The sequence below is a fragment of the Zootoca vivipara genome, chromosome 1 (genome assembly GCF_965207765.1).
Source record: "Zootoca vivipara chromosome 1, rZooViv2.hap1.1, whole genome shotgun sequence".
Classification (NCBI taxonomy): Eukaryota; Metazoa; Chordata; class Lepidosauria; order Squamata; family Lacertidae; genus Zootoca; species Zootoca vivipara.
This window is the reverse complement of record NC_142582.1, coordinates 76,293,257-76,319,634: the sequence shown is the minus strand read 5'-3', so window position 1 is coordinate 76,319,634 and position 26,378 is coordinate 76,293,257. Positions and strand designations below refer to the sequence as shown.

Genomic DNA, 26,378 nt, shown 5'->3' with positions numbered 1-26,378 from the left:
TACAGGACAGTCTTACAGATTATGATGATGACAAAAAATAATAACCACCGTCAGTGCGAATAAATATTTTATATCGTAACCTGTTTCCAAGTCTATTGGAGTTCAAGATAGCAGTGTATCTGTTTCACCTAATACTAGGTGTAAAGTATAAATAGAAGTTAGCTTGTTTATCCTTGTAAGGGTGACACAATTTTGACTTTGACTGATTTGTGTGCACTGTCGGCCAAACCAGATTCAGGCAATGAATTGTGCTTTGTGGTTAATTTATCCATAGAGGTCATATGTCTAAAAGGTGCTGATATAAAACAATCCAGTGCTCAGACTGTAATTGTTCAAACTCCTTCATGGCATAATCACGAATTAGGTATGTTTCATGCCTGCTTAATTAAAAACAAGCTGTATGTTGTCTGGCTCTTATCCAAGCTCTGTGGGCACTCCTGATATTCACTTGGAATAGACATGTTGAGCTGTTCCTGGTGCTATGAGGTCAATAGGGAAGCTCTTGTTTGCATCAGAGTCATTGTGCACACAAAAGGTGATCCTTGATTGGGCTGCGTGAAGAAGCTATTTGTATGTTCATCTCAGCTCTGAGTCGCTATTTTACTTTCACTTGCATGTTTGCAAGCGGAAGCAGGAGTTAGCCACTTCAATAAATGTCAGTTAAATCTGCCGCTGAACACTTTCTCTTACCCCTCCTCACTATTCTCAAAATTAGCAGTTGGATTTGCAAATACAGGTGAGCCTGTTTTATTCTTGGTCATTTGTGTGAAGGACAGATTGTGTGAGTTTTGTATGCATTTTTACCTGCAGATAAGGTTTACCTTGACAGCAAAAGCTGCCACAATTTCTTTGAGTTCACACTGCTGCTTTGGGAGCACATTTATACATGTCAGCTGCCAGAATGCTTAAATGGAAGCTCAACAGATCAACTCTCGTCTGACATGGGAAAGATTCCCTCATTCCCTTGGTAGGAGAATCCCGGTTGCCAGAAAATGGAATCTCCTGGCTCTAAACAAGAACACTGAGCATGGAGGGAATCCCAGCTGCTTATGCCAATGGGATAATTATACTTTTTCTTTCTGTCTTCCACTCTCAGGCTGAATTATATTTATGTTTAAAGTAAGAGCACTAAGTGGCAGACAAGTACATACAAAATATGACTTTCAAATCCAAAACAAGAGGAGTCCAGAAATTTAACAAGTCATTTTTTGTTTTCCCCTGTACACGGACATGATAGCTTTCCCATTTTTCAGGAAAGGGTTTCTCCCAGTTAAGGGCTGGTTTACACATGCCTTTCCATCATCAAAATGTGTTGAATCGCAGCTGAGTGACTCCATTGAAAAGCATTATGTTTGAAGTTGTTGATATGAAATTACCGTATATGAAAGTCTTGCCAGGAAAGCACATTTTCACATGCAAGTTTGTTCCTCCATGCCTCTTCTTCTTCTTCTTCTTCTTCTTCTTCTTCTTCTTCTTCTTCTTCTTCTTCTTCTTCTTCTTCTTCTTCTTCTTCTTCTTCTTCTTCTTCTTCTCCTCCTTCTCCTCCTCCTCCTCCTCCTCCTCCTCCTCCTCTTCCTCTTCCTCTTCCTCCTTGCTTAGTACTGAGCCTCTTCAGCTAACTTTCTCTGTGGCTTCTTTGGCTCCCAATTGTGATTTGAGTGGTTTGTGTCACAAGGGGAAAAGAAGAGGAGAAATAATATAAAAAACTGAAGTAAAGGAGATCAAGGCATCCAAGACAACAGAAACCTCACAGCATGGAAGCTTCCAAACACCAGACTGAAAAAAGAAACCCTCCCTGCCCTGAAAAAACCAAGAACATCTGGCAATATTTTGTTTTCAGTTTTTTAAAATACCCTTTTTTGTGGCCAAAATGGAAATGACTGGGCTACAAACTCACACCGACAAAACCTATGTATATATTTAAACAGACACCCAGGACAGAAGGGAGCAGCAAGAGGAAGTAATTCAGACTGTACTAGTCGACAAAAAACAAAGAAGTTGATGTGCCCTCTATGTGCAAAGTCCAGTGGCATAGCGCCAGGTGAATTACCTCAGTCCATCTCCTGGGATAACTTAGCAGGAAATGCATCTGTAGCGATTATTTGAAACCTAGTTTATGGCTTACTTTTAAACCAGCACTCTACAAAGTCCAGTAATGTTTTGCTGTGCCATTCGTTGGGCTTGGGCTTAATTTTTAGGGTGTGTTACCTGTATCGCTATCTGAATGTGCATGTTACAGGGACATGAATTGTATCAGAACTTAATTGGCACTCATCTAGTTATTCTGGCCACAACGCCGTAGGGTGGGTTCACATGAACTTCCTCACTGAAAGCACATGAGAGGGTTTGTGGAGTCCCACCAGCCAGCCCCGTGTATGCTAAACCAATAGGATGATCTTGCCTCTCTCACCACCCAAGTGTTTGGTGGCTATGTGAATTATGCAGTCTTCGCTCATGCAAATTGGGAATCCTGATTGACCCTGTGGCAACAAAAAGCCACTTCACATGGCCAGCCACTATAAGCTGCTATGGGCACTGATAGGTCATCTGCAAGGGATTCCTACACGGCATGATTAATGTTGTCAGTCTTCATGCCACATTTGCAGACATCTTTGTAATGCAGAGTTGGTCTGCCAATGTGCCTGGTGCCTGAAGCCAGCTCCCTGTAGAGCACAGCCTTGGGGATCCTGCCATCTTCCATTTTATGGGCATGACCAATCCTGCATAGACATTGCTGAGACTTAAGTACAAACATGCTGCGAATGTGGACTTGGGAGAGCATATCTTTGTGTGAGACTCTGTCCTGCCATGGGATGCCCAAATTCTTCATGATGCAGCACATATGAAAGGTATTGAGGCATCACTCCTGGCAGGTGTAAATTGCCCACGACTCACTTCCATAAAGCAGCGTGCTCAACATGCAGGCCTGGTAGACCTTCATCTTGGTATTGGTTATTAGCATTGCATTCTCAACTCCACTCCATTTCCACTATTGTTCTGGCTTTTGCATCACGTGAAAGCTCAAATATAATGTGAAAATTAAGAGTTAGCAAAACGCCATGAAAATGGAATAAACTGTCATGTGAATGCAGCCTAGCAGTATATTCTTCTTGGTTTTTCTTTAATTGAGAAGTGTTTGCCATGATCCCGAAGTGTGCTTGCATGGGGAATGACATGTCTTCAGAATGAGCCAAGGAAAGTGAAATATATATCTCCCCACTCCCCTCCAGTAGGTCATATTGTGCTTAGAGGCCTGGGAGTCTTAGAAATAAGAACCTGGACTCAGACTATGCTTGCTAGATGAAGAGGTTTATTTCAGAGTTCTTTTCTTATGGTTACATGCAAACTACAATTCTTCCTTACAGAATTCTCTGGAAGTCCTGGAATGAAGTAGACTATGTTTAGCCCAGAGCATTCTGGAATCCTGGTCTGGATTAAGGAATGGATCTGCCATAGGCATGACAGGTTCCATTGTGCACTTTAGTGCTGATGGATGCCTAGCTCACTAAATCTTCTCTGCCATAGTGCTAAGCTCCCTGTCTGCATTTAGTTTCTGCAGGGGAGAAATAACTAATTTGCTCAGTAGATGATGCCCAGTTTTAATCAATTGTGACAGCAATTAGGTTTGCAGGGAGCTGTCAGTAGTACTATGAATAGTGTTAAGGCTTAAACAAACAACTCTACTGAATGCATAAAGTGCATTGGATGCTGATATAAATGACTTGTGATTTGTCTTTCAGAAATCAGGAATGGGAATTTAAAGGCTATCTTAGGCCTTTTCTTCAGTCTGTCACGATATAAGCAGCAGCAACAGCAACCCCCTAAACAAGATTCACAGCCCCACCCATCCCAGCAACCTCCCACATCACCCCAGCAAGTAAGGCCTCCATCCCAGTGCCAATTTGGGCTGCAAGAACAGCAAATCCAACAAGAACAACAGCAGCAGCAGCAACCACAATCTGTGCCAGCATCACCCCAGTCTCAGTGCCAACAACCCCAGCAAGCACCACATCCTCAGTTAAAAGCACAACCAGAAATGCAGTCCAGGTGGGTGTTCCTTCTCAAGGTCTTCTTTTTGTTTTAAAATGTCAAGTGTTTCACGGATGCTAAAATAGCGTCTTACTTCGAAATCCTTGCACCTGGAAATAACTGTACTGTAGCAAACATGAAGTACAGTAGCTCTATTTCTTTTTCACCCGGGTAATGGATGTGGAATGTCCGTCAATTTTTTAAAATGCATGTATCAGATAGAAGTGGAGGAAAAGAAAACATCCTAAAAATAGAAGTTAGAAAGGCCAGTGTACACTGCTGAGCACTTTGGTGTGGATGTGGGAGCAGGCGTTGCTCAATCAAGTCCCTGCACTCCTCCTCTTAAACAGCTGGCTGTGCAATTCCTGTTTTATTAAAGCCCTCTCCAGGCATTCAGAGTGAACATGTAAGGACAGTGGGCTTGCTGTCTTCCAGTGTCACAACAGGAGACCTTCGTGCATCAAATAGGAATGTAGGAAGGAGCTTCTAACCATGCTCAACTGACTGTGGTTAGAAGGCTCCACACAATGGGCAGGCCTGAATAATCAGGGCTCCTGGCTGCAGGGAGGCTGCTAAAAATGTTCAGCTGAGTATCCTTAGAAGTTCCCCTCACACTTTCCCTCAGCGTAGCAGGACAGGGCAGCACATGTTGGGTGGGCATGTTGGGGGGGGCACTGCACATTCCCATCTCCTATATGTTGCTTGAATGCCTTGATAGGTATTGACTGGGTTCCACATGCAGAGCCTGGCACCTGGATGGTACGGGAAGGAACTGTGTCTGCAGCAGCCCTGTGCACATAGCTTTCCTTGGGATACGGGTGCCGAATCCTGCTTCCAGAACCACATGACCCCCCAGCTGTGTTAGATTGGCTATGTGTAAATTTGATGTGGTTGTAGGCTAATGATTGGTTGGAGAGTTCATATTCTGATTCTTCAGTCTCCATTCATTCAACTACATGTGCTATACTCCATTTGTAATGCTATACTCCATTTGTAAAGCCACCACAGCCAGACATTACAAAAAATGAAACCCGCCTCCAGGATAATCCTAAATCACCACACCCAGTCACTGTTAAAACCCATCTCCATGAGAATAAGCCCCCCAAACCCCAAACATCATTTAGCAAGGAAGGAAATGATTTTATTCTAAAGAATGGGCAATGCCTGATGGCCAATCTAGAGCAACTTCAGCAGTCTCAGGATACACTGATCGATGAACTCTCGGCCCTAAGAAAACATATTTTCCTTCTAGCTCCTCCGGCCCCTTTGGATTATTATTACGCCAATCACAAAACAAAGCCCCTATCTAATGAGGAGTGGTTGGCATGTCAATACCTGACCCCGGAAGAAATGGGCCCCCCAACACTTCCTTCAACACCAAAATTGACAACACACCAAGTTGAACTGGTGCAGCCTAGGCCTGGAAATGGTTCAGTCTTCGTGGACAAACTTGGCACTTTAGAAACCATTCAGGCAGAAGACTGACACAGGAACCCAGGGGACGGGTGCCTTGATGGACAAACTGTGCACTTTAATTTAATCCGGGATGTGGCGGGAGGGGCTATACTTATACCTATTGGAGATGTCTGTCCATCCGATTCTACATATCATCATTATATCCTTCCTATTCAAGAGACTGGGCCTAGGGCAGATCTGTTATTGAAGGGACATCACTCCTTTGGGGAGGACGCTGACACGGGGCTAGGGATCACCACTGTCGATGGGCGAGGGAGGTATGGTGGTGGGGGTAGATTTCACAGACGAAGGGTTTTGAGATGTGGTGATGCTCGAATCCCTTCCAATCTACGCCCCATCCCGAGGGACGAGGGTAGGGTGAGCAGGGATTATCCACCTCCGTCACTGGTGTTGTGCAATGCCAGGTCCATAGGCAATAAAACCGCCACTATGCGAGACTTTTTTATCTCACTGGGGGTTGACCTGGCTTGTGTGACGGAGACCTGGGTACGTGAAGGTGAAGTAGTTGCATTACATGAAATAACACCCCCTGGGTTCTCCGTCCTCCACCAGTCACGGACTGTGGGTCGGGGGGGAGGGGTGGCGTTGTTAATCCGGGAGGATTGCTCTTTCAGGGCTCTGCCATCACCATCAATCACCGGCATTGAATGTGTTGGCCTAGTGTGGGGCACCAAGGAGGGCTTGGCTGTCTGGCTGGTGTACCGACCACCCAGCGCACCAGCAGCCACCCTGTCGGACCTGTTGGAGGTGGTGGCCGGCTGGGCCTTGGAGTTCCCTAACTTATTGGTTTTGGGGGACTTCAACATCCATGCTGATGCCACCCCCTCCTCACGGGTTCCGGACCTGGTGTCTTCCATGGCGACATTAGGGCTCTCCCAGTTTGTTTTGGGTCCCACACACCAAGCAGGCCACACGCTGGATTTGATTTTTGGTGCAGGTATAGATGTGATCATGTCCCCAATTATGGAAGTGCCATGGTCTGATCACTACGCTCTGAAAGCCAGGATTGACTTACCGCCGCTGCCCCACTTGGGTGGTGAGCCGATTTGGGCTCGTCCGCGAAGGCTGATGGATCCTGATAGATTCCGTCAGGCTTTACGGGACCCTGCTCCCCCTGGTGGCTCGTTAAATGAGCTGGTCGAGAACTGGAATAACCGGCTCTTGGCGGCCATTGATGAGATCGCACCTAAGCGCCCTCTGCAACCCCGCCGAAACCGGGCCCCTTGGTTCACCGAGGAACTTCGGAAAATGAAGCGGGACCTCAGACGGCTTGAGCGAGTATGGCGGCATACTCGCGACGGAGCCTCAAGAACATCTTATAGGTCGCTTATGAAAACCTACGAGATGGCGGTGAAAGCCACAAAGAAGTCTTACTTCTCAGCTTCCATCGCATCCGCTAGCTCTCGCCCGGCACAACTTTTTCGAACAATCAGGTCTCTAACAACCCTTGAGGATCAGTCAAATTTAGGCACTAATTCGACCCATAGCTGTGAGGCATTTGCGAGCTTTTTTGCGGAGAAAGTCTTGACACTTCGCCGTGACCTTTCTGCCAATTTTGATACAATAGCGGAACTAGAGGCCCCTCGACTGTCTTCGAGTTTAGTATTGGACCATTTCGACCACATACTCCCCGCTGATGTAGACAGATTCCTCCAGGCTGGGAGGCCCACCACTTGCTCCCTAGACCCCTGCCCGTCCTGGCTGATTAGAGCGTGTCCAGACGAGGTACGGGGCCCCCTGGTTGAGATTATCAACTTGTCTCTCAGTTCAGGGACTTTCCCAGAGGAGTTGAAGGAAGCAGTGGTGCGTCCGCTCTTAAAGAAAGCATCGTCAGATCCGCTAGATCTATCCAATTATCGCCCTGTTTCAAATCTTCCGTACTTGGGTAAGATAATTGAAAGAGCGGTTGCCGAACAGCTCGGTAGGTTTCTGGATGAAACATTGGCTTTAGATCCATTCCAGTCCGGCTTTCGTCCCGGCCACGGGACCGAGACAGCACTGGTCGCCCTAACAGATGACCTCCGTAAACAGCTGGATCAAGGCGGGTCGGGGCTGCTGATTCTTCTAGATCTGTCAGCCGCCTTCGACATGGTCGATTATGAGCTTTTAGACCACCGCCTTGCCGACGTGGGGATTCAGGGTACAGTCCAACAATGGCTGCGTTCCTTTATCTCAGGTCGGGGACAGAGGGTGGCGCTAGGGAGGGGGTTGTCACCGCGGCACTCCTTGGTGTGTGGAGTCCCGCAAGGTGCAATCCTTTCCCCAATGCTTTTTAATATCTTCATGCGCCCCCTTGCCCAGATTGTCCGGAGTTTTGGGCTGGGTTGTCATCAATATGCTGATGACACCCAGATTTATCTGTTGATGGATGACCGTCCTGCCTCGGCCCCGGACACATTGACCAAGTGCCTGGAAGCTGTTGCTGGATGGCTACGTGGGAGTCGGCTGAAGCTAAATCCTTCGAAGACAGAGGTCCTCTGGCTGGGTCGGGATGACATGGGGCGGGGGGGCCAACTTCCATCTTTCGCTGGGGCCCAATTAGTGTCAGCCCCTTCTGTCAAGAGCTTGGGGGTAACCTTGGATGCCTCCCTTTCCATGGAGGCACAGGTTGCAACCACAGCCAAGGTGGCATTTTTCCATCTCCGCCGCATTAAGCAGTTGGTCCCCTATCTCTCTCAACCTGATCTAGCCACAGTGATCCATGCGATGGTCACCTCTAGGCTTGATTATTGTAATTCGCTCTACGCGGGGCTGCCCTTGAAACTGACCCAGAAACTCCAGCGGGTGCAGAATGCCGCGGCGAGGCTCCTTACGGGGTCCCGGCTGCGGGATCATATTCATCCAGTGCTTTACCAACTGCACTGGCTCCCGGTGGAGTACAGGATCAGGTTCAAGGTGCTGGTTTTGACCTTTAAAGCCTTATGCGGCTTAGGACCCTCGTACCTACGGGACCGCCTCTCCCGGTATGACCCACAGAGGACATTACGGTCCACAAATAATAACATATTGGAGATCCCGAGTCACAAGGTGGCTAGGCTGGCCTCGACCAGGACCAGGGCCTTCTCAGTACTGGCCCCGACCTGGTGGAACGCTCTGTCCCAGGAGACTAGGGCCCTGCGGGATTTGTCATCTTTTCGTAGGGCCTGCAAGACAGAGCTGTTTCGTTTGGCCTTCGGACTGACGCAGTCTGACCCCACGGTTACCCTCCCCTAAGGTTTTATTTATAATGGTTTTATCTTATTCGTAGATTTTTAATTTTAAAATTGAATTTTAACATTGTATTATTCTGTTGTTTTAACTGAAATGTTTCTTTTATATTTGTGTTGATATTATTTGTTGTTAGCCGCCCTGAGCCCGGTCTTGACTGGGAAGGGCGGGGTATAAATAAAAATTATTATTATTATTATTATTATTAAAGCGTACCAATGTACCGGTACTTGTAGAATCAAAATACATTTGATGTGGGAGATCCATGACTGGATCTCCTTTAAAGTGTAAAAGCAGCACGGGGGAAATTGGCTCAAGGGAGGAATGGTTTAATCTTTCCCCTACATGCCATCTCGTAACTGAAATCCTCCCCCTGCCCTCCCCACTCCTGTTAACTTTACTGTTTAGGAGAAACAAGCACAATGCAAGCACCTATCTTTTAATAGCAGCTCTGGCAAGGTGGATCTTTTTTGGGGGGGCAATGATACTGGTCAGATCCTTGCCTTGAGCCAATTCACGCACACACACCCCAAAAGCTGCTCTTAAATAGATGCCCTTTCTCTTTTGTTTTATCTTGTGATCCAGTACAGAGATTGTGGTTAAATCAGATCCAGACCTCAGTTTTTTTGATCAACCCTTATGAATTGGGGGACATAATGTTTTCTGGTTTATTTGAAATAACCTCTCTGCAGAATAACCCTCCATAATACTTTCAAAGCATGTGCTCATATAGAAATCTTAATATATCCATACATTACACACAGTTTGCATATTTTTCAATATAACAGTATATATGATCTCTGTCGAATTTTAAACTGAGCTATAAAACCCTTTTATAGCCTTTACAAATTATTAGCAGACTTAAAATAGCTGAATCAAAAATCAAAACTTTTTGAATAGTTTTTTTTTCCATTTCGTAACAAAATTACCATCACTGAATCTTGGCTTGTTTTCCTCAGAATTAAAACCCAGATGATAAATATTTTATATACATTTTGAATGTGGAGATCATAAATGTTGAACTATAAATGTACCATTTAAGCCTGAGTCTTCCATTACTTTTTGTATCTTTTTCATGGTATTTGAAAATAAATAATTTCATCCCTTTTACAAGGTGAAAGCTTTCATTGGAACACACCCTCATGTGGTCAAATATGGTATTTATCACCGCAACAAAAACCAAACTAAAGGAAAGTCTGCTTGACCAAAATGTGCTCTTCAATATGGTGAACATCAGATCATACCATAGATATTTTTCAACTTCAGAAATGTGCATTTAGGCAGCATTTGCTTATGAAAGTTCATTCACATGACCCTGAAGTAAATTTGCTTGCATGCCTACTGTTGCCTCTCTTACTATTGCTGCTTTGATAAATCCAAAGGTACTACACCTGAATGTTTTATTTGGCTGAGAGGGATTGTTTTTCCCTTCTGAAACACTTGGATTAATCCTGTTCCAAAAAAACAACAACCCCATGCCCTTGTCAGCTCAGTGGGTTCATGTGCGAATGGATCTTCTTTACTCACTCTCATCTTCCACTTTTCTTTCTTTCTTGTTGTGCAGTGCATCACCCAGGGACTCATCTCAAAGCAAAATCATCCGATTCACTCTCGGTCAGAAAAAGGCTTCTAGGTTAGCGTTTCTTCCTCTAATGCAAAGCATGGAAAACCCTCCTTGCAAGAACCCCAGTTTGCATGTCTTCAGGCTCACCTTACCAATGCTTACCTGTTGATTTCAAACCAAACATTTAATAAAAAAACCAAAGCAAAGAGAGCTATTTTATTCTGTATCATACCCCTCCCTGTCTTTGGGACTGAGGATGTTTTGTTTTGTTTTTAACCACAATGTCATCAGTATATGTCCTGAAAAGACTCGCAATTAAAATCTGTAATTCATATTAGTAGTTTGGGGGATAGGCGGTAGAGGTGACCTGGAATAATATTTGGAATCATTCATGATAGTAGCATAATAGCCCCCTTCATAGGTGAATCACCTGATGAGCGCATCATGTGATCACCATTCTGCGCAGCCCCTGTCCCTGGATGACTGAACTAACAAAGCCTATGCATGAGCAACTATTTGTTTGGAGGCTTCCATGTGATCTGAGTGCTGAACACCAGGAAGCTAATGCATGAACATTGGCAGGTTCAGTTGTCCACGCCGTACGTTGACATCTTAGGTTGGGGCAACAATGTAGTGCGTTCTGTGGTTAACTGCATTATATTCCCTTCCGGCAATTCACGTGTGAAGGGGGCTCAATTCCTGTGAATTTTCCATCTTGGAAAAATAAATACGTGAATGTGTTTGAACACTCTCCCCCTTCCCCTTGTTAATTTCTGTTTATAGATTATGCTTGTAAGGTCCAACTTATTTTCTCATGGGTGAAAAAGAGTAATGAGTATGACTACTGCCAGATGATATAACACAGCAGTGTAGATAGGTGTGTCATCTCTATTCTGGATTCCTCAGTGTCCTGTACTGAGGAACATCTAATCTCTCTGAGAATGAATAATAGGTGTTTCAGCCCATTTGTTTTCTCTAAGCCACAGCTTGACATGCATTCTGACTCCTACAAGCACCTCACTGCAGCACTTCAAAAAATGCAGCTTTAATCTTTACTAATACCTGTGATATTCATCATAGGTTTTCTTGAGATGAATGCTACTTTTACCATGCTATGTGGCATTAGAAATACCCCTAACAGTTCTCTCTCTATAAGGCACCACGGCTTATCCTGTTTTGTGCACAAACTATACTATATTATTTTTACTTTGTGATTTAGATTCCTTTATTCTAAATCATTCTTTGTTCTGTCATTTTTCTTTGGTACTAGTATAGGAGCCCCTCTCCTTCATTGATTTTTAATCTTTCTTCATCTCAATTATTTACTAATTCATGCTTTTTCACCTATTTCAGCATTTCAATCACCAAATTCTTTCACAGTTTTAGAGAGCAACTGGACAAGACATGAGTCCATGCAGGATTTGTTGCTGTGTAGTCATTTAGTCGTGTCCGACTCTTCGTGACCCCATGGCCCAGAGCACACCAGGCACTCCTGTCTTCCACTGCCTCCCGCAGTTTGGTCAGACTCATGTTGGTAGCTTCGAGAACACTGTCCAACCATCTTGTCCTCTGTCGACATACTTAATTGCCTATCTGCACATAGTCAGACAGCCATCAGAGACTGTCCATGTCTGGGTTCTCCTGGTGAGAGAACACTTTATATGTTTTGTTTTAGAAAGACAAACAAATATGCTAGAAGCCATGGGGGAAGATAAAGACTAGGGGGAAATGTCCTTTTTGTGTAAAAAGATTATGCTTCAACACCTTTTCTCTATACCTTTCAACCAGCATGAGCTCTGCATGAATGTCATTGCCATGTCAATGTCAGATCCCACACAAAAGCATGGAAAGTGAAAAAGAACCTTATTTTCCCTAGCCTTTCCCCCTGGGTTCCTCTGTGCTCTGTAGCCTTTCTGTGGGCTGCTTCTGTATCCGGGGCTGTTTGTTTGTCTCTTTGTGGCAACTGCTATGTGAAACTTTCTAGCATTCCTCTAGCTTTGGTTTTCTACGTTTATTTCACATGCACTTGAGAGCAGAAGAGTCTGCCTTTGGGAAAGCAAGGAAGCAAACTTTACACAGTTCTATGTTTTAGTGGTCTGTGGTGATGTGGAACTAAATGGGTTGCGTGCAGACTTGCCAACTTTAAGCTTTGAAAGCATGTGCATGCATCTGCTGCGACTTGTGTGCTTCTTTTCTTCTCCTCATCTATCCTCCTTCTGATCAATCTTATGAATTTGTTGGGAATAAATCACTAATCCTCTTTTCTTCCCAGCTCTAAAAGTGCCATTCAGGTACCAAAGGTTTGTAATGTTGCTAATCAGATGGGAATTCTGCCTTTAGGAAACTGTATACGAATCAGTTCTGCAATTGGTTTTAGCCTATTGGTTTTATGGTTTATTTTTTGAGTTCTTTTATTGAGCAAGTAAAGGGAAAAAAGTAAGCTATTGAATAATATTATAATTCATGAAAACACTGGGGTAAATGATTTGCTACTATAAATTAAAGCCATTGGCCACTGGCTCCTCTTCATCATGGAGAGAAGTGACTAGGGGGTGCCACAGGGTTCTGTCTTGGGCCCAGTCTTATTCAACATCTTTATCAATGACTCAGATGATGGGCTCGAGGGCATCCTGATCAAGTTTGCAGATGACACCAAATTGGGAGGGGTGGCTAATACCCCAGAGGACATGATCACACTTCAAAATGACCTTAACAGATTAGACAACTGGGCCAAAGCAAACAAGATGAATTTTAACAGGGAGAAATGTAAAGTACTACACTTGGGCAAAAGAAAATAAATAAAAGGCACAAATACAGGATGGGTGACACCTGGCTTGAGAGCAGTACATGTGAAAAGGATCTAGGAGTCTTGGTAGACCACAAACTTGACATGAGTCAACAGTGTGATGCAGCAGCTTAAAAAGCCAATGCAATTCTGGGCTGCATCAATAGGAGTATAGCATCTAGATCAAGGGAAGTAATAGTACCACTGTATTCTGCTCTGGTCAGACCTCACCTGGAGTACTGTGTCCAGTTCTGGGCACCACAGTTCAAGAAGGATACTGACAAGCTGGAACGTGTCCAGAGTAGGGCAATCAAAATGGTCAAAGGTCTGGAAATGATGCCTTATGAGGAACGGCTTAGGGAGCTGGGTATGTTTAGCCTGGAGAAGAGAAGGTTAAAGGGTGATATGATAGCCATGTTCAAATATATATAAAAGGATATCATATAGAGGAGGGAGAAAGGTTGTTTTCTGCTGCTCCAGAGAAGCGGACACGGAGCAATGGATTCAAGCTACAAGAAAGAAGATTCCACCTAAACATTAGGAAGAACTTCCTGACAGTAGGAGCTGTTCGACAGTGGAATTTGCTGCCAAGGAGTGTGGTGGAGTCTCCTTCTTTGGAGGTCTTTAAGCAGAGACTTGACAGCCATCTGTCAGGAATGCTTTGATGATGTTTCCTGCTTGGCAGGGGGTTGGACTGGGTTGCCCTTGTGGTCTCTTACAACTCTATGATTCTATCATTCTAACTTCTGCACAAGCCCTTGTGATAAAAACCTGTATGATGGGCTGTTGTAGGGTGGGGGAAAATCTAGGCAGATTGTACCAAAGTGAGCTATTTTTATTTTTAAAGCCTTAGAATGAAAAGGACCACCACACAGTATTATGTTCAAAAGATTCTGCAACATTCCATGTAGTGCACTGTTTTTCATTTTGCATTTTACTGCACTGTACATATTTGATCAAATGACCACTTCAAAAATAAGGCAGAAATTCTAAGTGTACTGATTTCTGAATTGAGAGGTTTCGGATTATGCTGCATGGCTACAATCTGGGGCCCTGCATGGAAACTCTGCTCTGGACCTTTGGGATGGAATGCATATTGCTAGCTAAAAGAACCTTGCTAGCTCATGTTTCAATGGGCTTATGCAAGGATTTGATTCTCTGAATTGTATATAGTAATATAGTGGTTATATACCTGGTAGAAATCAATGGGTTATATCCAGTGGGGTACAAGCTGGTTTCCCCTTCCTCTCCTTCCTCCTGCAGCCTACACATTTCCCCAAATATGGACCAGGGGATCTCCTAACCCTCTCAAACAGAATTGGTGGGTGCAGACTCAGAGAGCCTTTTGGGAATCGGATACATCTCACTGCATGAGCAAAAGTCTGCTCCACTAGCAATGGGCACAACTGGATATCACCCAATGTGATTTAAGGCAATGCAGCCATGTGCAATGTTACAGCCAGTGTATCAAGACCCATACAGGCTAACGGTTTATTTTGACATCTCAGAGTTTGTGAAATTCAGCTAAGAAAAAATGTTTCCAATTAATGTATCAAGCATTTTCATAAGGAGATGACCTCTGCAACATTCAGTTAGGCACACTATTCCAACTGGGAATCACCAAGTCTAAGATGGTCACCTTTGGGGGGCATTAAAATCAACTAGGCAGTGGGCGTTAAGATCAACTGGAAATTGACTGTCACCTGAATCCACTAAGATAACTGAATCCACTGAGGCAACCTTATAGCATAACTTTTCAAAAATTATTTGCAGTTAGTCAAGATTACAAAATGACATAGATTGAATACCTAGTAATTCTGGGCTACATTTTAGTGGTAGCTCCAATACTCAAGAGCTCAAGTTCCATTGACTCAATGCTCAGGTTCCATGGACAGATTATTTGCGTGCACAGAACTGCTTTCTCCACTAAAGTAACCAGGAAAGTCCTTTCATTGGAGCTCCATGTAAACAGAAGGGCACACACAGAGCTCTTCACTGGGCAAGTTGCCTTTTATGGGAGGTAAACATTCCTCCAATTTGACTGTGTTTAACTTGAATTCATTCATGTGCTTTAGGGAAACATTTGCTTATTCTTCTTTTTTTTAACCTTGAAAACAGACTTCCAGGTCCTACGCGAGTTTCAGCTGCAGGCAGCGAAGCAAAAACTCGTGGTTCAGTTAATGCCAACAACCGGCGCAGCCAGAGCTTTAACAACTACGACAAATCCAAACCCACAAGCCCACCATCCCTTCTATCAAATAGCAATGAGAAAGGTATGTGAATGGAAGTATATGTCATTCTGATCTGTATTGTACTTCAAAAGTAGAATATCTATCTAGCTTTTTAAAACAGTTGGAAATACAGGGCATGATGTATTCAAAAGTAAGCATTTAAAACATGTGCATTTGTCTTATTGAAATCAATGCAACTTCAGATGCGCTTAACTTTGACTGGAGTGTTCTCACAGACTCTCCCATAATACAGTTCTTAGTCTAATGAATCTCCACAGAAATTACATGGTTTATTTTAACTTTTGTACAGTATGTGATTCTGGATCTAGCAGAGTTCAGATGGTCTTCTGGTCTTGTTTGTTTCCTGCTTAGAAAATTTGATAAATTTTCATATGTAAGCAAATGACACAAAATAACACTATGCATAACATTTAGGAAGTGAGCGTGGATTGAATATTTGACACTGATATTTTTATATTTGTTGCCATGTGGTGGGAGGGAACAGCTATGGCTCCAGAAATACTTGGAGGTCAGAAAAAGAGTGTCTTCAATAAACAGGAAATATTGACCCCAAAATCAGAGGAAGTTGATGGTTGGATTTGGCTATCTAGTCAAGTTGTTTGCTGTATCAAGGAATTTCAGCTTAGTTGTCCTCCCTTCCCCTCATGAAGCTTGCCATCTATTTTGTGGGCACTTTGAAACAGTGTGCTATGCTTGTGTCTGCTTTCTGCTTGTGATCCATTATAGCACTTCTCCACTCCAAATAATTTCTTCCAAGAACCTCCCAGCACCACAGCAGATTTCCAAAGAAACATTTGCAGGGATGAATACATGCTTGGGGTCTCAGAAGGAAATGCAGTTCCAGCATGAATATGGAGCAGAAACATGTTGGTTGGGGAAAGGATTAAGCACACCATCACCCACCCACTGCTGCTTTTCTGTTTCATATTGCTCCTCTGCTATCAGAAAACAGAGCCATGCTGCATGCATTCATGCTTAATCTCTACTTCTTGTGCTGAAAGAAGGAGGAAGGTCACTCTCCAATTACTAGAATGTTATTTGTAGATGACATTCAAGCACCTGCAAATGAATCTCTCCTACTCTTACTCCTGCTGACTATCTGAACCCTGTTCTGTACCATAGTTCTCCTTAGCCGCTAGAGAAAAAGATAAATTGAATGGTATGTGTATAGCATTTACCATTTAAAACCAGCTGGCGACTGCAGCCACAAAGTGTATTTATTTGTATTTATTTGTGGTTCAGCATAATTGAAGTAAATCTCCTTACTGTTAAACAACCTTCCTCATCAGCATATATGTGCCCGCAAATCAGGCCAATGAATCCTATTGCCCTGTGATTTTTGCTTTGTTTTTTTTTAAATGGAGGCAAATGAGAAGTAAAAAATAAATTACTCTATCTATCTATCTATCTATCTATCTATCTATCTATCTATCTATCTGATTAACAGGAATAGAAAAATAACCAGTGGAGTCATCCTCAAACTTTTTCTATGACAAATAAGCCTGTTGCCTCCCACCCTCTCCTCTCCTCTCCTCTCCTCCACTTTCTACAGCAAGGGTAAAGAGTACCAAATGTACATGATTAAAATTTAATTTCAAGGATCATTGGATACAGGCTAGATAGCTGAAGATGTGCTATAGCTTTATAAATGTTACAGAGAAATGAGGCAGTTCATCATGAATGCCAAATACAGTGTTTTCCTAAGAGAATATGGCCACACACAGACACACACACACCCCACAAATGGTTGTTTCATCAAACTTAAATAACTTGATAAGATATTTGGAACCTGATCTAGTGTCTTACAGTACAGCACTAGCCCTCAGTCTGGGGGTTTATGAACAGGAAAAGGTATTCCTTTGGCCCTGTGGGGGCTTCCTCTGCTCAGTGAAAGCCAGGCAGCCCGGAGCAAGTACAGCAATAAAGATAAAGTAACCTCCTCCTACCACTACTACCACCTGCCTGGCTGTTACCTGGTTTCAAATTAATCTGATTTGGCAGTGAATCTGCCATCCCATTCCATCCAATGTCTCCTGGCTGGGGCTTTGGATTGCTGTGCCTGGATCTATAGTATAAAAGTATTTTAAAAGTGCACCCAAAGTGTGTGGTTGTCTAAATTTGCAATATTCATAGGCCACTGAATAAAATTTAAAAAATCTCAGGTCCACTTACACACAAAAGGCAAACTGGAAAACAACAACAACAACAACAACAACAACAACAGAGTAGTCTAATAAATGTGAAGCAGCATAATTAAAACAAGCTACAAACTAAGGTCAAGTAAAACTAAGAATGGACAATAAAGTAGAAGAGCTAAACATATTTTTAAAAAACCTTCAGCAAGAGTTGAAGGATATGTAAAAACTTGTCTTTTCCACACAACGCTGGGCTGTCTCTATTCATAACTTCACTCTGCTTGAATGTTATCAGGGCCAGGTTTTCTTTCCCATTTGACAATTACAGTTCTGCAATTATCTGGCTGTTTGTATTTGGGATGCTGCTTCTTTGTCTTGTAATCCTTGGAGGAGCTTCAAATCATCAGCAGTACATGAGTACCAATGAGATATGGTGGGCAGAGTATCTGACATACATGGACGTAGCCAGGGGGAGGCAGGGGGGACAGCTGCCCCCCAATCAATAAACATCAATACAAATCAATACAAATCTGATGCTCTGCCCACCCCATAGCAAAAGCCAAAAACCCCACAAAAATCCTAACTATGCCCATGCTGACATCCTAATGAATTCAGTGGGGCCTGCTCACATAGGGTTATAGTATTAGGCTAATGCCTGCTCAGCCATGAAACTCCCTTGGTGACTTTGGCCTCATCATGATCTGGAAGCTTAACTTACATTCTAGGCATGTTGTGAGGATAAAAATCCCCATGTGAACTGCCGTGAGCAACTTGGAATACTATGATGTGACTGGCTGGCAGGCAAATGGCTCTTTCATCTCCGCATGTACTTTTTTAAAAAAGTGGTTAGATAAAGAGTTGTTGACTGGTGTTCTGTCACTGGATGCTTGGCAAAAATCAGCTACTGCCTGCATCTGGTGGCCATATGTAGAAAAGATGGTGTAGAGGAAAGTGAGAAAAACATACCTGTTTGAAATGTTGCTGCCCCCTAGTGAGAGAGACCGATATAACTTCTCCAGAGACTAAAATACTGTATACATTTGATACTTTAGCTCAGGAATGGGGGAAGCCAAGACCCTCCAAAGACTTTTTGGACTGCAAGTCCCGTCATCCTTGACCATTGTCCATGATGGCTAGGGCTGATGGAAGTTGGAGTTGAACAACACTTGGAGGGCCACAGGTCCCCCATTGTTTCGGTATGCCACTACTGTATATGTAACATGGTTGGTTTTATTTAAGACGCAGCTGCAGTTTTCATGTACTTGCATATCGTAAGTAACTTTTACCATATGGTGTGTTTTCTCTCTGTACATCATTATATTTTCAAAATGTGTACCTGAGCTGCATATTCACATATGATCAGCAAAAGCTTGTTAGTCGTACTTGATGAAGTCTATAAATATTTGTGCATTCAAAAATACTGGGAAGCGCATGATTAGATTATGTCCCATTTTGTTACCTTTTACCATTCTTTAGCTCATAGCAACATGTTCTTCCTTTAAAAAAAATGTTACTGACTTTTAACAACAAACAGAAACAGTAAACAAATAGTACATGTCTGCAGTTTTTTGCCTGCAGGAAAAGCAGGTAAGGAGCGATATAGTCCATAGCAGGTTAGCACTAACAGTAATTTATCTCACGAGCGAATCCATCCAAAAATACACCTGAGAGGCTGGGGGCCATGGCACATTGCCACTGAAGTTAACGTACGCAGTAAACGTAAACCATATTTCAGAAAATGTGTCCTCTTCGCCTCTTGCCATCCTACAGCTCCAAGTTAGGTTTTCTGCCAAAGCCACATGCCATATTCAATAATGCCTCCTTTACACAGAGAAGCCTTCCTCTTGTTTTCTAGAAGTGGTCAATTTCATATGAGCTGCACAATATTTTCAAGATGCTGATAAAAGTGTAACAATCACAAATATAGCTGTGTGAAGTAGGCAACCACAGTCTTCAAGTCTTTCCATTCCCCCCCTCCCCAGACACAGTAATACCGTATTTCAGATAAAGTAATTTAGTAATGATAAAATAAAAGTTATAAATACTAGGAAGTTGGAGAAGAAATAAAGCACAAAGTAAGAACTCCACTACACTCTGAATATATACAAGGTGCATGTAATCAGTGGAAGTTGATCCACTAAGACTATTGGGGCACCGCCCTCCGAAGGAGAATGGCAGGCATAGGCTGAATGCTCCATCAGCCCAAGCATTTTTTTAAAAGGTACAAATGACCTAAAATTGTGCAAATAAATTGAAAAGACTATACTGTATCTCAAGCCCCTTTACGTATCGTAAAGGACATCTATTTAAACATGGTAATACCAGTGGCCTTGATAACACAGCATCGCTAACATTTATCAGAAATTGAAATCTACCTAGAAGAAAAGCTCCACTGGTGTCCTGTGTGCTCCGCATGTTATTTCATAACTCCTTGTGTTAAAGCACAGACCTCTATGAATAGAAATTGAAAGTGAAAATTCCTTCCACAGCATAATTATGCCTTAACTTTTCTTAGTTTAATTTTTTTTCTGATCATTTTCACTGTGCTCAATAACATTTTAATTAGCAATCCACAGTTTAGACACTGCATTTTGATGTGAATTGTTGCACTACTTGGCCTGGTGAAGGGTTGGGTTTGTTTGCTTTTTAATGATCAAGCAGCTGAGTAGAGCTGTAATTATAACTTAAGGTTACAAAGAAAGTGATGAAGCATTCAAGGTTGTGATTTCTGATGTCACCCACTCGCTTCTGTGTGATTAAAACCTTGTAATTCACATCTGAATTGTCACTGTCACTTACCCATTGCTTATCCAAATGTACCCCCTGTCTGGTTTTTCTCTTTTACAAGACAGACTGTGAATAAACTACAGCATAAGAAACATATGCCCTCTGGACAAGGTCATTGTTGGATTCTTCTTAATTACTTGAGACATTTCTGTGCAGTCTAAACAAACATGCACACTATCTATGCACAAGCCTTTTCATTCATCAGTCTGCGGTTTGTCCCTTGAGGTCCATATATTTCTGAGTCACTTTGCATTTCATATCCCTTTAGATATTTCTCATTATATATTGTCATTTAAATAACAGTACAGTTGTTCCAATCCATGTTCAGTATCCAGAGGATTATTCCCATGAAAAATGGATGTTTCTTTTATAGTTTGAATTGCAAGAAGCAGCTAAGAAAAACAGCAGGGCTCAAATGTCTTGTTCATATGGACTAGCAAACTTCAGTGCTATGAGCTTGTTCTGACTGGTCGATGCAGTTGCTTAACTGCATTGTTTGGTTGTCTTGGTTGTGCCCCAACCTTTACTTGACCACAAAGCTATGCTCTGTAAATCTGTTTTAACAAGCCTGTGCAGTGCTCTGTAACAAAGGAACACTATTTTGTTTGAAATGCTTCACTTTGTTATGAAATACGGACTTGAAAATAATCCTGCAGGTGGCAGCAGAAATGCAGATGAAACCAAAAATCATTTTCATTTCAGTAAGAATTAAATGTTAATGTAGGATGTGTGGTATATTTAATAAAAACAGAGGTGACCATTATTCTGTTACATACTAAAAATGTTCACTCGCTTATGAGTACAGCATTCATTAAATGTCAGTAAAAAAGAAGTAATTGTTTCTGTGAGGTTCTATTAAAAGTATATTTGAATATTGGATAGAAAACCTGGTTTCCTGGTATTTGATGATGGCACCCATGTACAGATAGAATTCATTAAAAATAATTTCAGTTCACAATTTCAGTGAAACTTCCTACCATGGAGACTAGCCAAAACTCTGTGGAATGCCCTCCCATCAGGTATCAAGGAAATAAACAACGATCTGACTTTTAGAAGACATCTGAAGGCAGTCCTGTTTAGGGAAGTTTTTAATGTTTGATGATTTATTGTATTTTTAATATTTTGTTGGAAGCTGCCCAGAGTGGCTGGGGAAACCCAGCCAGATGGGCAGTGTGTGTGTGTGTGTGTGTGTGTGTGTGTGTGTGTGTGTGTGTGTGTGTGACAATCTTCTGGATATATTTATTTAAAGTTTCTTTAATCAATAATAACAGTAGACCACCATCAGTTCACACTGGAGATACAGTATTATTATTAGTACTTTTGTATATTATTATTATATTGGGAGGGGCTTCTCATCTGTCTTTTTCTTCATTTTAATTATTTTCTTCTTTTTCCTTATTAAATTTGTGAATAAAAACTTTGCTTTTATTTGCTTCATCAGTATTTGTTTCGTCAATATTTCTTAGCTAATCTATATATTCATTGGCGAAAGTACTATTAACCAGCTTCATTACAGGTATATCCAGAAAGGTTTTTTGGTGTCCTTAACCACTATAAATAAATTTGCATCTGATATATGCAAGGGGACCCAGGTGGCGCTGTGGTTGAACCACTGAGCCTAGGGCTTGCTGATCAGAAGGTTGGCGGTTCGAATCCCTGTGACGGGGTGAGCTCCCGTTGCTTGGTCCCAGCTCCTGCCAACCTAGCAGTTCGAAAGCATGTCAGAATGCAAGTAGATAAATAGGAACCGCTACAGCGGGAAGGTAAATGGCGTTTCCATGTGCTGCTCTGGTTTGCCAGAAGCGGCTTTGTCATGCTGGCCACATGACCTGGAAGCTGTACACTGGCTCCCTCGGCCAATAATGCGAGATGAGCGCGCAACCCCAGAATCGGTCACAACTGGACCTAATGGTCAGGGGTCCCTTTACCTTTATATGCAAGAAAAGTATAACTGTGGAAACAGATATCTCTGCTGGTCTCTCTTGTGAACTGTGCACATTATTGTCATTTGCCAATGAGAACTCTGAGATACTTTAATTGATCTTGAAAAGCCAGTGACCCTTTCTGGACAACTGCCAGATCATCAGTGAAATTGATTTTGGACTGTGCCAAATTCCCTGTAGCACTGAAGCCAAGTGTGTTAGCTGGACAAGGGAGGAGGGGCGAGAGGGGAATGGTGATAAATTTTCAGAAACTGAATGGGATTAACAGCAGTTTGCTCAGTTGTCAAAACTAAGTAGAGGTTTTTGGTAGAGATTGTTTTAGTTGTTGGTGAATACTGCATTAGTGCATGCAGAGGGAAACTAGCAGCAGCAAATATAGAGTGAAATAGTTTGACTCAAACACTCCAAAGCAGTAAGTTAAATATGTTTAGCTACCTTCATGATGAAAGGATGAATGCTTTACTGTTTCATACACTTGGAAAACGGTGGGCGATTTACCTTGGTATTTCTCGGTGTTTACTTCTTAAAGTGCTATGGTAAGTTTTTCATCTTATTATAAAAATTTCATCATGCTTTCTGTTTTTAATGGGATTCTGCTTCCTAAATGCTTGCTTTTAGTATTAATATTTTTGCATTTTATTTATAAGGTTTTGCAGCCACAGAAATGCATGTTTAGTATCACAAAGCAGTAAAAACTCAAGCTGAAAAATAATGCCAACTAAACTGAAACTGAAAATCTCTCCGCATTTTCAGTCAATAACATGGAGTTTGGAACTATGGCTCAGCATCGAGTCCAATGCTGGGTTTCTGTCTAGTAAAACTGTGCAGCAGCACCAGTGTGCATATCAGAGCTGCAGACTTGCTTTTATGTGTCCATGTGCCAAATAACTGTCTAAAGTGCTATATCCCAGTAGGGTGCTAAGCAAGCATTACATTATCATAGTTAGAAGTCGATATCACTGCAGCCCAATAACTGCAGAAGCTCCTGCTCTAAAAAAGGTGAACAGTATAATAAGTACAGTAGAGTGAATAGGTCATGGCAATTTATAGAAAAATGGCATAGACGACATATTTATAAACTAGTGCGTTCAGTTCCTCTCCTCATTGTGAAGCACACATTGAGATTCTTTTTTGTAATCATTACATTCCCAGCTTCTGTCCCATTTAGCCCAACTGAGCATAAAACACAGGCCGCAGAACAATTGCAGTAAGATAAATTCTTTTGGGGAAACTACAACAAGCCCCTCTTATAGGACCATTGAATTGTAGAGTTGGAAGGGATCCCAAGGGTCATCTAGCCCAACCCCCCGCTGTGCAGGAATCTCAGCTAGATAATACATGACAGGTGACCATCCAACCTCTGCTTAAAAACCTCCAAGGAAGGAGAATCCACCACCTTTGGAGGGAGCCTGTTCCACTGTTGAACAGCTCTTACCATCAGAAAGTACTTCCTGATGTTTAGTCAGAATCTTCTTTCTTGCAACTTGAGGCCACTGGTTTGCGTCCTAGCCTCCAAAGCAGGAGAAAACAAGCTTGTTCCAACTTCCATGTCACAGACCTTTAGATATTTGAAGATGGCTGTCTTGTGACTAGTCTTTTGGATGCTGCCCTTCAATAGCTAGTCTCAGTAAGGACACCTATTATTTAAGATGGTGTTTAGCTGGGAGGGTGGACAGTTTTTGAAAAACTGTAATGAAATTGATGTTCGATGCTTTAGCTGAGATTCCTGCATTGCAGGGGGTTGGACTAGATGACCCTGTGGGTCCCTTCCAACTCTACAATTCTATAAAATATTTATTAGATGGGAGAGGCTGGCTAATGTTTTCCTTCCTCCATTATAGTCACTAGAATCAAGCTGCTGAGACAGGAATGTGAATTTTGCCCTTTTTTGTTCAATTGTTTCTATTGATATTTCAGTTTTCTTACAGCCGTTATACTGTTATTATTTGATGTGACTTATTAACATTATCTTAAGAATACAACTGGCTTGTCTGAGTCAGTCTTGACAGCTTGTTTATATTGGAGATGTGCCATGGGGCACAGTAAATCCAAGGCCCGATGCAGTTAGAGGACAAGATACAAGCAGGCCGTAAATCATGCTGTTTAATCTTATGTCTCTTTTAACAGGCTAAATTTGGCCCTTTTTGGGCATTTTGAAACATACCCAGTTCTTTTACTTAAACATAAAAGAGGCTAAAGTTTCAATAGCAGCTGAAATAGTGAAAGCTTTGCCATACTTGGTATAAATTTGTTGAAATATTAGAGTAAAATAAAACTATGTTTAAGTACACTTCAACGAACTGACAAGAGCCAAGGAATATAGTCGGTGCAGGTTCCTTAACTCCCACCCTTTTTAAAAGGCCACAAAGCAGATTTAAAACAAAACCTTCAGAATGGGACCCCACCTATGGGCTTTTTTAAAAGGTCTAAGAACATAAGGAGAATTCTGCTGGAACAGGAGCCCATCTAGTCCATTGTCCTGTTCTCACAGTGGCCAACCAGATGCCTGTGGAAACCTCACAAGCAGGACCTGAGTGCAACAGCCCTCTCACCATTTGTGATCCCTGACAGCTAGTATTCAGAAGCTGCTTCTGACATGCTGCTTCAAACAGTCAAGGTAGCATATAGCCATTATGGCTTGCAGGCCTTTTTAGCCTCCACGAATTTGTCTAATCCTTGTTTAAAGCTATCCAAGTTAGTGAAAAACATGGTGGAATCCATGTGGGAAGCCTTGAAGAGGTCCTTATGATGGCTTCTTTACAGAGGGGCAGGAATTGGCCACCACTTTATTGTTCCCTGGAGTATTTCGTCTCTAGCAATCCAATCCTGAAGTGACCAACTGGTGTGGACTAGGGATCTGGTCAGTGTTCTCCAGGAAAGAGCAGCAGAAGGCAAGTCAGTCATACTATCACTTCCAGATCAGTAGTGGTCAGGTGACCCAAGGAACTATGAAGCTGCTGACTCTCTATGACTCTCTATGAAGCAGCAATGGCACTCAAAACTTTGTGTCCTACAGTGTGAGATACTTTGGTATTGAGCTATGAAAGAAGGTATGTTTGCGTCCAAGAGGGCAGAGTGGGATGTGTGTAGAAGGAAACAACGGGAAGAAGAAGCTAGCTGAAGAATACTAAAAATAGAGGCCAACACAGATGAATGTGGATGGAGGGATTTAATAAGGATATGTGTGGTTGAATACAGCAAAGAATGTAGACAGAAAAGCAAAGTGTGGGTATCTGCTGGGTTGGTTGTATCTAGGAATAAAAGCTTTGTTAAACCCCTGCTGTTTTTAATATTTCAATGCCATTTGAAGCAACCATTTTGATTCCTCTTTTTCTCTTTTTGCATCTGGATTATTATAGTATGCTTTTGTTTCCTTGTTATTCTTCGATGGCAAGAATGTTGTCTAACTTGATGTCCATGACTGACAGGTTCCCATGATTGCTTCAAGTCTTTCTAGTGCCTTATAGATTGTGTGCCAGACTTCTCTCTGTGGAGTTTCATTAAAACATCCAGTCAGGGTCCAAGGAGAATCAGCCTTCCAAGGGCTCTTTGGAGGGCTCTGTCATCTCAAACCTGTTAGTGTTTGTTATTACAAATGACTTAAAATCCTGAAAGACTCCATGGAGGGGCAAGTCTTGTTCAGTTTTTAAAAGCACCTCACATCTTCTATTGTTGCATAATGGGATGATAGGAGTGCCTCTAGCATTTCAAGTACTTATACAGTATTTAAACAAAGACAATAAGAAATTGTAGTCACTTAAGGCCAGACAAGGAAATAAATATGTCTGTATTGTAGCATTGTGGGGTTCCCTTCTCACCTTTCAAAGTTAGTTCTCACAGCCAGAAGCCCCTTTCTTCTCTGTGTAATCACAGTTCCATTTTATTTATTTCATTTAGATTCCCCCACCCCACCCATCCTCTTGGAAGCTCAGGGCTGCATCCTTCCCTCATTTTATTCCGTCAACAGTATTGTGAGGAAGGTTCAGCTATCACTGTGAGGCACTGAGTGGGCCAAGGTCCCTGCAGAGCAGGGAGCTGACACCTGCTCTCCATGGTTCAAGTCCCATCTTCAGCACCACACTGTCTCTTAAGCGTATAGACAATATCGTAGGACTAAAAACTCTCTGTTACTACTCAAGGTCTTAAGCAAGCGAGCTACAGTAAGAGAGCACAGGTTCAAGAGGAGCTGGGATATATTCT

At 42.4% G+C, this 26,378-nt stretch overlaps 1 protein-coding gene across 11 annotated transcripts in view; it reads left to right on the top strand.

The window, feature by feature from the left end:
- NAV2 (neuron navigator 2) overlaps window positions 1–26,378 on the top strand; it is a 538,301-nt gene that overhangs the window by 387,186 nt on the left and 124,737 nt on the right. For 5 of the 11 annotated variants that reach the window (XM_088668311.1, XM_088668306.1, XM_088668294.1 and 2 more), the window contains 3 exons: window positions 3,741–4,047; window positions 10,277–10,345; window positions 15,180–15,334. In XM_088668311.1, coding sequence (XP_088524437.1) covers window positions 3,741–4,047; window positions 10,277–10,345; window positions 15,180–15,334 — 531 coding nt within the window. Of the gene's footprint in view, window positions 1–3,740; window positions 4,048–10,276; window positions 10,346–15,179; window positions 15,335–22,381; window positions 22,715–26,378 lie in introns of those variants that run through there. The other 6 variants (XM_060275159.2, XM_035117262.3, XM_088668327.1 and 3 more) reach the window with 2 other exon arrangements.